General features: G+C 45.1%; 1 protein-coding gene across 5 annotated transcripts in view; it reads right to left on the reverse strand.

The window, feature by feature from the left end:
• Window positions 1-1,769: 1,769 nt before the first annotated feature.
• myo6a (myosin VIa) overlaps window positions 1,770-13,892 on the reverse strand; it is a 150,240-nt gene continuing 138,117 nt past the window's right edge. For 3 of the 5 annotated variants that reach the window (XM_030721418.1, XM_030721417.1, XM_030721415.1), the window contains 4 exons: window positions 11,978-12,112; window positions 9,401-9,427; window positions 6,136-6,354; window positions 1,770-2,606 (listed from right to left, as the gene is read on the reverse strand). In XM_030721418.1, the coding sequence (XP_030577278.1) occupies window positions 2,407-2,606; window positions 6,136-6,354; window positions 9,401-9,427; window positions 11,978-12,112 (581 nt within the window). In that variant the 3' untranslated portion in view covers window positions 1,770-2,406. The remainder of the gene's footprint in view (window positions 2,607-6,135; window positions 6,355-9,400; window positions 9,428-11,977; window positions 12,113-13,892) is intronic. The other 2 variants (XM_030721419.1, XM_030721416.1) reach the window with 1 other exon arrangement.

A 13,892-nucleotide genomic window follows, 5' to 3' on the forward strand; every position in this document is an offset into this window, starting at 1 on the left:
GGGGGGGGAATATTTGGAGGGCGTCACTCTGGAACAAACACTGAGGTCTTAATGAGGGCAAAGCTCGGCGTGCGGCCCCTTTACACTCAGCATTAACTCGTATCCTGGCTCTGATATCCACGTCCTCGCTCGGCCACGTCGAGCTTTGTGTTTCCAGCTCTGACCTGGTCAAACAAAACTTCAGCTCAAATCCTTGAAAATGTAACTGGTCCAATTTTATATGTTGTGGTTTTTAAGCTAATATTTGGCTGAATTAAGTCGTTTTAAACGGAAATGAATTCTGATCATTTTAAGTCTCAGAGATGGTGCTGGTCTGGTGGCATCGATGGGCCTTTTCCCCAGCACATATTTTGTTTTAACAATGGCTGCAGTCCGCTCGGGTCCTGGTTCAGTTTGATGGCTGAGCCCGGTCAACACGTCTGCTGTGGAAAAGGCCTGAAGCCCGGTGGGTCCAAATCCCCTACTACTCAATTTTAATCCAACCCTCTGATCAATTTTAGGTTTTTATGGATCCATTTCATCACGCTGGTAGGCAGAGCTGTATGAAACGTAACTTTTTAAAATTGAAATCCCAAATAAGTTACAAAACAAAAAACCTGCTTTGTTATTGATAGTAGGAGTCGTTATCCAATTAATACCTTAATTCATTGGTTCATTGGTTGGGGCTTTTATGCACTCCATATTGAATGCAAGGAGGCTACATGTTGTTTGATGTCATAACCTAATATTGTCGCATTAATTAAATTTTAGCATTAATAAAGTACTGTTTTAATTACACATATTTTAATTGCTGCATGCCAAAATGAAGCTGTGTCAAAGTAATGAAGTTCTTTTCAAACTGAGCCCCGCTGTGCTGCTAACGCTGTTTGTAAAGGGGCTCGGCTGCTTTGCAACCAGACACATGCTCACGCTTTCAGACGATCTGAGTCACATTTTTGTTATGCAGAGGGAACAAAAAGCTCAGGAACAAACAGGCTTGGGGGGGTAACGCAGTGTGACATCACCGCAGATTGTCTCTTTTTTAGTTTTCATAGTAATGACAAAGGAGCCCGTTTTTTCCCCTCTCCTTAGCTTAGCGTGTGCGATTTATTGCTTAACGGTCTCGTGTGCCCAAGCCGATGAAGTAGAAACTGTTCTTTGAAAAATAAACTTTTACATTCCAGTAGGAATAACACTGCTGCACATACCGCGCTGTAGAAAATATTCAGTGTTATATGAATGTTCCAGTTCGAGTACCAGTGCATCGTACAGAGTTCGTGACATGCTCGAAAGCTTCTCACGCAGCAGGAAAATGTCCAGTCTGACAGAACGCCCTAAAAACTGATCAAATCATAACCTTTCATGCTACTGTGGGATTCACCACACTGACAAATTACTAAACACATCAAATTCAAAGGTGTTAAAGCATGGCTGAGTGGTTCGGGTATTTTTTTATTCTTTTTTTTTTTTGTGCAGTGTTGGAAAGAACAGCAGCCGCATGTGGAGTCGTATCTCAGCAGTTGCATAATTAATTCACATTTTCTGCTTTGCTCCATAAACAGAAATTAATCATGGATGGGGCGCTGCTAACGAGACAAAAAGAAACAAACAAAAAAGGGTTTCATGTCTGGAGCCACGTTTGGTCTCAGAGGTTTTTGGACCCGAGTTTAAATCACACATGATGAGAATCACAAAGGAATCACTACATGAACAGAACCAATCAGGTCTCAAGTTACATTCAGCTGGAAAAACAAGACGTAATTAAAAAAAAAAAAGTATTTGCAAATATTAGACTTAATTGGAGTGGAATAATCTGACAGTCATGCAGCACTGCATCATGGTGAGAGCTTGCAGCTCCTTGTGCGAGTTTTTCCTTTTCGCCCTGTAAGAACCGCACGAGGGCGACATAAACAGCAGCTTTCAGGTCGGAGCGGGATCACCAGCATGCTGTTAAGACGGAAGCGACACACCGGTGAGATTTCAGTGTAATCATCAGGAATGCATAAAAACAGAGGAATTAAAGTTTTGGTTTGGGGAGGCAGCTTTGAACAACAAAAAACAAAGTCCTACTTTTCGGCAATTAAACCCTGTTAAAGTAGTATTAAGGCCTCATAGTTAGACTTGCAGACACGTTACAGAAGTGTGGAAAACAACCGGATGTGATCATTTAGCATGATTTTTCATTTCTGCATAGGGTTCAATGCACAACTTCCCCACCCCCATCGAGGAACCGAAAGCCAGCAAGAACGAAAACTCAAATGAAAGAAAAACAAAAGGACAGCTGAGAAGAGAAGAAAAAAAAAAACGCTGTTCACGTCGAGCGCCCTGCAGTCAGAACCTGTGCGGCGCGCCCAGACTCCTTCCGTATCAGGTAGCTGGTGCATCCGTCCCTTTGTTTGCAGCGCGAAGCCCGCCCTCCGGGCCCCGTCACTTGAACATGCTCTGCAGCATGGCCGTGGCGTAGGTGGGCCGCGCCTGTCGGCTCTCGATGGCGCTGCGGAGGTACTGGATCCCGCCGCAGCGTTCCCAGATCTCCTCGAACTGCCGGGGGAGGATCTCGGCACCCCGCTTCCTCGAGAGGCCCGTCTCCTCCAGGCTTAGCTCGCACATCTCCATGTCGTCCTTTCCTGTGAGAGCAAACGAGTCAAAAGAGAACGGACAAACACTGATGAGGAATTCAAAGACGAGCCCAAAAGCTTATTTCAGGCTATAAAAAACCCACCACAGGTCTGCAGCAACATCTCCTCTTATTTGGAGGTTTTACTAAACTCTGACACCTGCTGTATAAAACATATCTGTGGACAGCAGTTTTTCAGCTAATGTTTTTCATCTTTCTTTACATTAATCGTTTATTACTTTAGGTCCTTTTAGATGTTAAAGTTTACAACCAGAAAAAGAACAACAAAGTTATATAGTATAAAGCTATTAATCTGTAAGAATAATAAACCCTTTAAAATATTTAAAGAAAATAGTAAGTTGTGTTAGTAATAAATGCCACAAAGAAAGTAAAATATGACAATACAAAATTATTTTTATATTTGGTATATTAGCATGCTAAATAGCATGTTAACCTGTTAGATATTTTTTCTGTGGTGTTTATTGTTATAGCATGCTAAACTTAAGCTAAATGTGCCTTATATTTTATTATGTTAAGTTAGCATGCTAACAAAGTTAAGTTGGAGCACAGGTGTATCTCACCACTCCTGTTGGTGTTTTAGCATGTTAGCCTGCTAATGTACTCAAGTTAGCATGTTAACAGCTTAAGTGCATGTAGTTTGTTTTTCCACATATTATAACATCAACATTCTCCTTCATATTTTATTAAACTGTTACATGAGAATAATATTCTAAAGTTAAACTTATTCACACACTAAATACAGCACCGTTAACAGTGCATTATGTTGCATGCTAGTATACTCAGATTAGCATGTTAACAGCTCAAATATTTTAGCATGCTAAAATACTAAATTTAAGATGTTAAATTAGACTCACATGCTAAAATTAACCTTTTCACATGCAGCTCGTATGAAGACCGTATCACGCCAACATCAGGTGCTATTGTGCATCACGCCGAGAGGTTTGACAAGTGACCAAAACCCAGAGGCGCTGCTAGCACTAGTTAAACGTGCTTAGATACACTGAAGGGCACCCTAAAAGGCCAATGTTTGAGCCTTTGACCTGTCGCTCATGTTCTGCTACAGTCCCAGAATAAAATGGCTCTGAATGAGTGTAATATTGCTCATTAATATCTGAAATCACGGATCGTTTAAGGCCCACTTTAACAGTAAGAATTAAATCTGTAGACCAGAAGCAGACGGCGGATTTATTCCACTGAACATATTCAACAGTTGCAATTTACATTCAGTGGGTATGTGCAGCTGTTCGGGCAATAACGAGTTGCCGGAGTGTTATCTGAGTGTCATACGAGGCAGTTACTCACCCACATACTGACACTGTCTGAACACGGTGGCTGCAAAATACCAGCTATTTCCCCACAATATGAGCTTTCTGAGACCTCGCGGTGTTTAAATCACACGGCGCACAGCCGTGACTCGCTTTCATAAAAGCCTCAAACCCACAGACGACTGCAGTCCTCAGAGCCAAATTAAAGTTGGGAAAAATGCTGGTAGGAGTCGTGATGTTTGAACTCTTCAGCACACATATGCTCAGACAGATGGGTGAACAAAACAACTGCTTTTTCCCTTTTACTGTTGTTTTAGTCATCCTTTGGTACAATCTGTGACTTTACAGCTTGCTGTGACACAAACACTCATTCAGGCGCTTTCATTTCAGTGTGTGTGGGATACAAATATTACACTGATAAAGCAGTTCTGTTAAAACCCTTCCTTTGAATGTAACATTAACAGAAGTCAGAGGTGCTTTTTGGAGAGGACGGCAAAGAAATTCAACAAGATCAGACCCGACTGCGCCATGAGGATTATAGGACAGCACATCAGACCTGCCAAAGATTTAAAAAGAAAAATCAGAATAAAAACAAAATATTTCCAAGATTAGAAACTGAAATGTTTTTGAAAAAAAAGAACCTGGAAAATTTACGAGGGATTTTTGTTGTTTCAATTCAATTTTTTGTTTGTTTGTTTATAAATTTGCCAGTTTTCTTTCTTTTTTGTTTCATTGTTACTAAAAATGAAAACAAAGAACTACAATTACAGCAGTAAACATATGGATGATAGTGAGATGAAAGGGTAGCAGTGTGTTGCATATATAAAGCCATGCAGTATGAATACTGCAGTACATCAGTGTAATGTTCTGATTAAAGTGATTACTGGATCATCCTCAAAGGAGAACTCGTCAAATCCCGGTCGATGACTCGTGTCACGTGTCCAGCGCGGGACTCCTAAAAATAAAAGCCTCCGTCTTCACAGAGAACCCCCGACTCTGCATTATGACTCAAACATAATCAATCTGCAGCACTCGCACAAAGTCCTGAGCATTGATTACGCTCAACCAGCAAAGTGCCGCTTCTCATTTCATTTCTTTCTGCGGCCGTCACAGAATCGACTCATCGACCTCTGCACCTCAGTCCATCCTTCCTTCACTCCGTCTCCTCGTTTCTTCTTCTACTCTGTTCCTGCCTCCTTCCATCTGTCCGTCACCCACTCAGCACAACAGCTGGGTCTGATTTAATTTGTGTTAAAATTAGTGTATGTGCTGTAATGTTGTTTTAGTATAAATATATATGCAGGCCGCTGCATTAGGTACATCTCGTCAACTGCTTTTTAACATAAATATCTAATCAGTCACTCATGTGGCAACAGCATTAAGCATGTAGACACGGTCATACTGAAGTTCAAACTGAGCATCAGAATGGGAAGAAAGGCCGTTTAAGTGACTTTGGTTGGTTTATAGTTGTTGTTGTCGGACTGCTGGGATTATTATCCAGTCAGAGGTCAGAGACCGGCCAGCTTCAAGCTGACAGGAAGGCATCAGTTACTCAAATAACCACACGCTTCAGCCGAGGTAGAGGAGCGTCTCTGAACGCACAACATGTGGAACCTTGAAGCATCCCACCGGGTGCTCCTCCTGTCAGCTCAGAACAGGAAACGGAGGCTACAGTTCACGCAGACTGAACAGCATTCCCTGGAATAAGTCTGCAACATTCAGATGGTCGGGTCAGAATTTGGTGCAAGCAGCATGAAGGATCCATCCTGCCTCGTATCAACAGTTCACGATGTTGGTGGTGTGATGGTGTGGGTGATACCTTCTTGGCACACTGTGGGCCCCTCAGCACCAGCTGAGTGTCGTGTAAATGCTCTTATAACCGCGCCATGTCGTCTTCTGTGGTGGTTTGTACCCGATCAACCAATGAGCGTGTCAGCAGCAGTACTGAGGTAAGCCCCCCTCAGTACTGCTGCTGACCGACACCATCCCTTTATGACCGCCGTGTACCCATATGGCATAACAGTGTTTTTGTGTTGGGGGTGTGAATCGACTGTCTCGATGTCATAAACTCGACATTCTGGCAAATCACAGGATTTCCTGTGTCAATGATTTTTCCTGTTTTTAGAGGTCAGTAATGGATCCACCACTCCAAAAAGAGTGTAAAGTGTTCCCTCTTCTCTTTATGATGGTCTACCCTCTGCATTATGTTCACTTTGGCCTCCCCTCTCCCTCAGATCTCCGTGTTGTACTGACCTGCCACCAGCAGGATCGGTTGTTTATCAGGATGCAGCTCCATCTGCCTGGCGATCCAGGGCCCGTCGAAGTGCGCGTACCACCAGCCCTTCTTCTTGTTCTGGGGGTCCTTGTACTGGTCGCCCGGCCGGATGAACGGGATGCGGAAGTAGCGCTGCTGCCGGTTCATCGCCACCTCGTACTGCCGGGCCGGTATAGGCGGGGCTGGGTTCTGCTGGGCTGTTGATTGGACAAGGGGGAGAAAACAAACAGTTAGAGGTGTTTGATGAATCAGAGACTGTGTTTACACGCAGCAGCCTGGGAAGCAGTTAATGTGAAATTAACTCTTTAACGTCCTGTTTCCTGGTCATCAACCTGTGTATTAACTCAATAATGAAGACCGAGTACAGACTGAAGAGCAGTCACAATGAAGCTGACAACAGCTGATAGGTTTTCCACTCTGAGACAGGCTTCGAGGTCAAAGGTTTGGTTAACGATGAAGCTATGATGAAGAAGGCTTAAAGGGACATTTTGGTGTTTTATTCAGCACCACTCCAAATACAGCAACCCCTTAGCTTACTGCAAACCTGCTGGAGAGGCTGGTTCTGCTAAATAAGAACATCTTCCTTCAACCTCCTGTGAATCTCAATGAAGTAAATAACATATATTTATATATATATACAAATTTAAGGGGTTTTAAAGTCACCTCTCTTTGCCCCTTTGTTGGAGCTTTAGAGGTGCCATCAGCAGCTCTGTGACCTTTAAGTTTGGCCTTTTTGTACTAGAAGAGCCGATCACAGCTTCACAGATGGGAGACTTCTCCGTGTTACCATTAAACAAATGGATCCATGTGCAGTGAAGTTTCTTAATCATTGAGAAATGTGTGATTAAAGCACAGTTACTGATCACTATGCTGTTGTTCACAGCAGCATAACTGAGCTGGTTCTCGACGTCCCTGTAAGCCTGAAGCCTGCTCGCCTCGCTGCAGTCTTCTCCTAAACGAGGGGCACAGCAGGAACAGAAGGACGCCGACTTGCACACTTTTGACCAGCTGCTTACAAAAAGTCCGAAGGTGCACATTGAACACAAACGATGTAATCGTGACGTCGATTTCGGCTGCTGTTTGTGAGGACAGCGACCTGCAGAAACTGCCTGTTAGGCTCAGGATGGGCTCATATTCACATGAGTCTGCCAGGGCTGCAGTGCAGGAAACGCTGCAGTATTCTTCCTCTAAAATCACAAACAAAGCTGGCTCACACCGTGAGGACATCTCTGCTTTTAGTTTGAAATCAATCATTTCATTATGTCCTTTTAATCTGTAAATAACGATCACTGATGGTCACAGACACGTGACTGCAGCATTAATCCTGTTTTGTGTCACAGATCCAGCCTGTGTGGCTCAAAGCATCAAAAACAAATAAAAAGTCCTTAAAAAGCAGGAAAATCTGACCGTGAACCCTCAAAGCTGCTTTATTCCTACAGCTGTTAATACACAGGTGACGACACAGGAACAAAAACACTGATCAGCACAACCAGGTTTGATCTCCTTTCATGCTTCCCATTAACCCGCAGCATGTAAACACCCGCTGCACCCCATCAGGTCTGAACAGCCCATTCCCAGGTCTCCATGTTTAAGTGCAGTCAGTGAGTCCTGCTGTTAGAGCTGGAGGAGGAGGAGGAGGAGGAAGGTTAGTGCTGATGGAAGAGGGAGCAAATCAGCGAGACGTGAAGCACGCCAGATGTTTATGAAGGGGTTTGCACACTCGTGTGAAACATAAAAAAGTATAATTTGCATCTTTCTACAAAGTGTAAAATAACTACAGATTGAAGAAGCTCCTCTACGTGATAAAGGTTTCATCTGCAGAAAATTACATTTCATAACGAAATACGTAAAAGATTTTATGTTCCACCAAAAAGGCCGAGCGTTCTTTTAAAACTGATTTCAAATCATCACCAACACACAGACAGCAAACAAACTTCACCTCCCGCATCAGCAACTTCTCAAAGTTCAGAGCTCCCAAAAATCAGCCCTCTTTGTTTAGAAGCAGCAGCAGAAATGGAGGTTTCTCCTTCAGTGAGGCACTCGTACTGAACTCCTGCCGCATTCGCTCGGCTCCTTGATTACTGCTTGTCGTAGCTCAGAGCCTGAGGTGACTCAACGAGAGGTCGAGAGGCCGATGGAAGCGCAGGATAACAGAGACGAAGGGCAGCGAACAAACGCTGCACCAACCTGAGGAGTTTAACCTGCAACATGGACGCTCTCACCTGAGGGTGCAAAACTGTCACCTGTCAGGTCAGCTGCTTCCTGCAGCCTCATGTGTTTAAAGGGACAGTTCACCCAATTCCTAGAGCTGCTCTGAAACTGGTTTTGAAGCTATCACGTCATATTGTTGATGTCAGTGACGCTGCACCGAATCTAAAGCCTGTGGATGATGCATCCAGCAAAAGGATTTTAAAGTCAAGGGGAACACACAGAGGACAGTTTCCACTGCAGTACTACATACAGTACTACATGCAGTACACCAGGTATGGACAAAAACTGATGAACAACAGATCTGCTTTGGAGTGCAGAGGGAAGGTGAAGTGACCCTGTTTTCCTTTCTGATCTACACAATTTCCAAATGACTCGCAGCACTAAATGAAAAATGTGAAATCTGTGAAAATAAACCTCTTTGGTCACTCAGAGTGAATCTCAGCCGAACAGGCCGTCATGGATCTGAACTCTTCATTAAGTCAGGAGAGAGCCATCTGCTCCCCGCTTCACTGATGACTTCTTTTACTATGTTTCTCTTCCAATCAGGCGGCGTGGTGGCCTTTTCCTCCGTCACGGCGCTGTAAACGTGCTGCCATCACAGATGCTAACTGCCCTGAAAGCCTTCTGTCCTCTCTCTCCCTCTTCTTCCTCGAGAAATCCTTCATGTGGGAGTATCAATGACAGCAGCCCAAAGAGCTCCTCGACTCTTTATCAAACCTTATAGCTGTCGGGCAGGCGAGAGCTGGCACCGGCACGCCGCTCGTAAAGACAAACACCAAAGAAAGAAAGAAAGAAAGAAGGGGGGGGGGGCAGCCCAAATAATCTCTTCTACACACGTCTCAATACAGGCAGCAGTTGCTACGGAAACCCATCCACCATCTTCTTCCTATTTGCAGCACAGAAAAAAGGAAGTTTACGGAGAACCAGCAGAAGCACAAGCCTGAGGCCAGCAGTGATCCCGGGAACGGGCAGGAGGGGTTAATAAGAGGCAGGGGAGGGGTTAGCAGCGTTACACACTACAGGACCACTTACATGCTGCTTTCACAGGTGGTGCATGATCTGAAAGTAAACATGCCAGGTTACACACACACACACAGGAAGTGATGCAACACAGCAGCAACCATGACACTTTCTGATAACGTGATGAATGAGAACATGAGACAGGAGCATGAAGCTGTGGAGAGCATCGTCGTCTTTCAGTCAGGTGTGAGTCAGACGTGCTCAGGTCTGGCACCGAGAAAAAAGGTCGACATGGAAGCAAAAAAGTCATATTTTCCAAATAACACATAATTACACATAAAAACATTTTAGACTCTGCAGCTGCTTTTCACCAGTTTAGTCTGTGGAAACTTCTCAGTTACCTGCTCATTAATCTCCCACCTTAAGTGGGATTTATACTTCAGCTACATCTGAGCCATAACCTGCCGTTCGCCTCAGAGAAACGTGGCTGCGCGTCATGTCGACACAGCCCACGATGAGATTATCGTCACGTTTGTACCATTTTGTTTCTTCCTGCCTGTTTCCAGCTACGTCTTCAGAGAGCCCCCACCGGTAGACTGCACTGTGGCACCGTCATCACCTCGATGAGCTCAGTATCGGCTATCTGGCTACATTTAGCCTGCTTGTTAATGCTACTGCAAACAAAACCACATCAAAACCTACGAAGCGCCTTGAGGCGACTGTTTGTTGTGATTTGGTTCTATGTAAATAAAAGTGAATTGAATTCAAAGTGAAAATGAAAGCTTGCTAGATTGACAGATTGCTTCACCTATGCTATCAATTTCAGCCATCAATAAATGATATAACGAAGCAGCGGCTGCATCATCATTTATTGCCATGATGCTGATACTCAGGTGTATACAGTACACTGTGTCTCAGTGGATGCACTGCTGCAGCATCGTGGTGCAGGACAGTCTTCTGTCACTGCTGTGCTTAATGAAAGCTAACACATGCTAATGAGTGTGGATGCTACACAGAAAACCTTTTAAAGCTACGAGGGCACGAAAATGGAGAGGCGTTGGTTTATGACAGAGATCCTGGGACTGATTCAGTGCTCCGATATTAGATGTCATCACCTTCACACGGAGGCACGACTCCCATTAAAACCAGTATTCCCATTAAAGCTAGCACTCCCATTGAAACCAGTTCTTCTAAGTGCCGACTGTGTCACATATCCGGAGTCGGAGCAGCAGCAGGACAAAAGCTGTGACTCTCACATGGACGATGAGGATGGAGAATAAAAGTGTGTGTGAGAGAATGTGTGTGGGCTCGTGGACCAATCTGCAGTCTGAGCACAGCGCACAACAGACAGCCCTGAATAAGAGCTCTTTGTCGTCATGACAACTCCACGTGTGGCACAAGGAGATGAGGCGATGGCGGCGCAGAGGTGAGAGAGTCCGTTTGCTCCTCGTGTCGCCGACTGACGAACACGGCGAGCTGTCAGAGACCCCGACAGACCGAGGCGCTCGTCTTTATAACGCTTGGTCAAATTAAGACATTCATTGGTCAGAGCGCGGCACATTAACCCGATTTAAGGTTTAAATCAATCCAATTAGAACAAACTTTAAGGTCAGAGTTCAGCAGACCTCACGCTGCTCTGCTTCAACCACCGGATAAACGCTCTACACGGAAATCCGAGATTCTTCCAGATCCGCTCCAAGCAAATGTCGACCTGCTGCCACGAGACCGTGACCCACAGCTGATGACAGCCCAGCTTTTATTATGCTAAATGCTTAATACTGAAGCCCATCTTTAATACAAGGGCGTAGAAAACGATTATGATTAGTTTACTAACACATCGGCCTCGGGGAGCTTTCATTTTTACATCTACGTTTATTCACTTTTACACCTTTTTTTAACCAATGAGGAGCCCACTGTAGAGCTGCTCCCACACCTAACCACCGAGTGTTTAGTGCCTAAACCCAGCTAGTTAGTTCTTAGTGGCTCAGACTAACCAACTCGTTTTTGCTGCTTCACACTAACCAGGTAAGTTTTCAGTCACTGAAACATTAAGTGCTGGTTTTTGGAGCTTGAGTTTTTTCTCTGACTCAGTAGAGCGTGCGCACACACACACACACACACACACACACACACACACACACACACACACACACACACACACAGGTAATAATAGTCCTGGCTGGTCCGTGTTTCACTGCAGTTGTAATTCAGTGTGCAGACTGAGAACGTTTCAAATGAGAAAAATATTCTTCAGCAATAAACATTCACACACTTGTCCTGTTACACCTGCATACGCAGGCTTTCATCTCCATGTCTGTGACCTCTGACCTCCAGGCTGGTCATGACTCAGCCTGTTCCTCTTTTCCTGTAAAGCTTCAGCCTGTTTCCATTTTTCAAGCCTTCTTCAACATTCAAGTCTAAGTTTGAACACAAGAGAGGAAAATGAAATGAATGAGACCTTTCTGCCCCCAAGGTCGTCGAAAAGGAGTTAGAAGTGCTCAAACAGTTTCTGAGGTACTCTTGAGCAAGACATTCAACCTCAAAGTGCTCGTGTGGAACGACAGAGTCCATGAAAAATGCTTCACTCACTGTGGGAAAAGCAGACAAACGTTAGATTTAAGGGAAGAAAGGCCGAGGCGGCCGTCTTACCGTAGTCGGTGACAGATTTCGGCGCTCGCTGCTGCTCCGTGTCGGTGTTCCTCTTCTTGTTCTTTGACTTCCAGGCGTGGTAAACTTTAAGCCGGCGGTGGAACTCCTCCCTGCAGGCGGCCAGCAGCTCGATGTCTGCAGGAGGCAGAATCAGAGCATCGGTCAGAAGAAATACTGCGACTTACGTTACAGGTTTACCTCCATGAGCGGTGAACGTGACCGAGAACATGGACAGAATCTGTTTGAGGGTCTAACACAGAACCTGAGGAAACCTGTGCTGTCCTTCCTGATGCCTCACTGTAAATATAACAACGTAATGTTAAATAATTTAGAACAAAGCGTGTGTGAGCTTCGTTCTTCCACCACTCAGAAAACACATTTACAGCTGCAACCAGTATTTTATTTGCTCCGGCGCCTCCAGGTTACATCCTGGACGTCAGTCAGTGCTCTGTGACAGACCGCATGTTTATGGAGTCAGTCCAAAATCATTTCCATATAGATGGGGATCAGACTCTGACAGGATTTTCACATCCTGAAAATGCTCCTGCATGACAGTCAATCTGCAATCTTCCCTCCAATCAGACTGAAGCATCAGTGAGATCCCACAGTAATGTTGTTGGGGGAGAAGGTCTGGGTCCAAGTTGGTGTCCCAGTTCATCCCAAAGAAGATGGATGGGATAAAATCAGAGCTCCGAGCTTACCCAACTGGGAATCCATTCCCTGTGGGAGCTGACTGAGTTTCCGTCACGCTGAAACACCAAAGAGGGCAAAAACAAACTGAAGTAGCGCATGCATGTCTGAGCCCACAGCCCTGTCAGGTGGGCTTAGGCTCTTACTGCACAGACAGAGGCTGCAGCGGACCCAGTGCTGTGGATCCATCCCAAACAGAGGCCACCTGACATTAAACGCCCTCACTCGTGTTTTCTAGAGACGGCAGGCTCTGTTTGTCTGGTGGCCGTTTCAAACGAAGGGATTAGAGCGTCTTAACGAGGAAAAGGATGAGCAGCACTGACAAGCCACCGTGGAAGGTCACTGAAATTTGAGGACTTCGATGTCTCTGGTGACAAGACACCCCTGAATGCCTCCTCTGCTTATTTCCCAAGGGGTTAAAGGGCAATCAGAGGCTGGGGTGTAAGCCAACGTGTAAATCTCTGCAGGTTGGAGGTGTAACGAAAACCTCGGACCAAAGTTCTGCAGCTCTCTGTCCAGTTTGCTGCCAACAATGTTACTGAACTGTTACCCCTCCCATAATTAATATTGGCAGATGTACCGGCTTTTGTTAATTGTGCCACACACCGGACTACTGTTCATCTTAACATAAATCAATAGCGTGCACACAGAGACGCCAGGCCGCAGCATTAAGATAACATTTCATCTGGATGATTCAGATAAATGACTTCAGTAATGTATAAATAAAGGAAATAAAGCACACATTCAATTTATCATCCAGAGGAGGGCAAACAGCAAGCAATGAGATGCAGAATGCACACTAAGTGCTGAGGTAACGCCAGCTGAACCAAAAAAACCCATCTTCCACTTCCTGTGCTGAGCTGAAACCTCTGCAGTGAACACGCCGCATGTCAACAGGCTTTTATTCAGCTGCTCGTGATGATCTGCAGCAGCAGCTCGTGGTCCCATCAGTATTCGATTCCCTCCTCTGTCTGGGAGGTGAGCGGCCTGTTAAACGCTGACCGAGTCATTTCTGTGCGTTTATATGTGGCTGCCCGCGGGCTCCGACTCTCAGCACATTCATTTCAGAGGTGCCGGCGGCTGTCGACCCTCCTCGTCCTCCACGCTTCCTGCTGCGTGGATGAGGACAGGTGAGCTCTGAGGTTAAACGAGGAAGCAGGTGGATTTTCTCCTCTTGGCTGTTTTCTTTGAGTTAAACTTTCTTCTATTGAGATCTTAGGCACTG

Source organism: Archocentrus centrarchus, chromosome 24 (assembly GCF_007364275.1).
Source record: "Archocentrus centrarchus isolate MPI-CPG fArcCen1 chromosome 24, fArcCen1, whole genome shotgun sequence".
In the NCBI taxonomy this organism is placed as follows: Eukaryota; Metazoa; Chordata; class Actinopteri; order Cichliformes; family Cichlidae; genus Archocentrus; species Archocentrus centrarchus.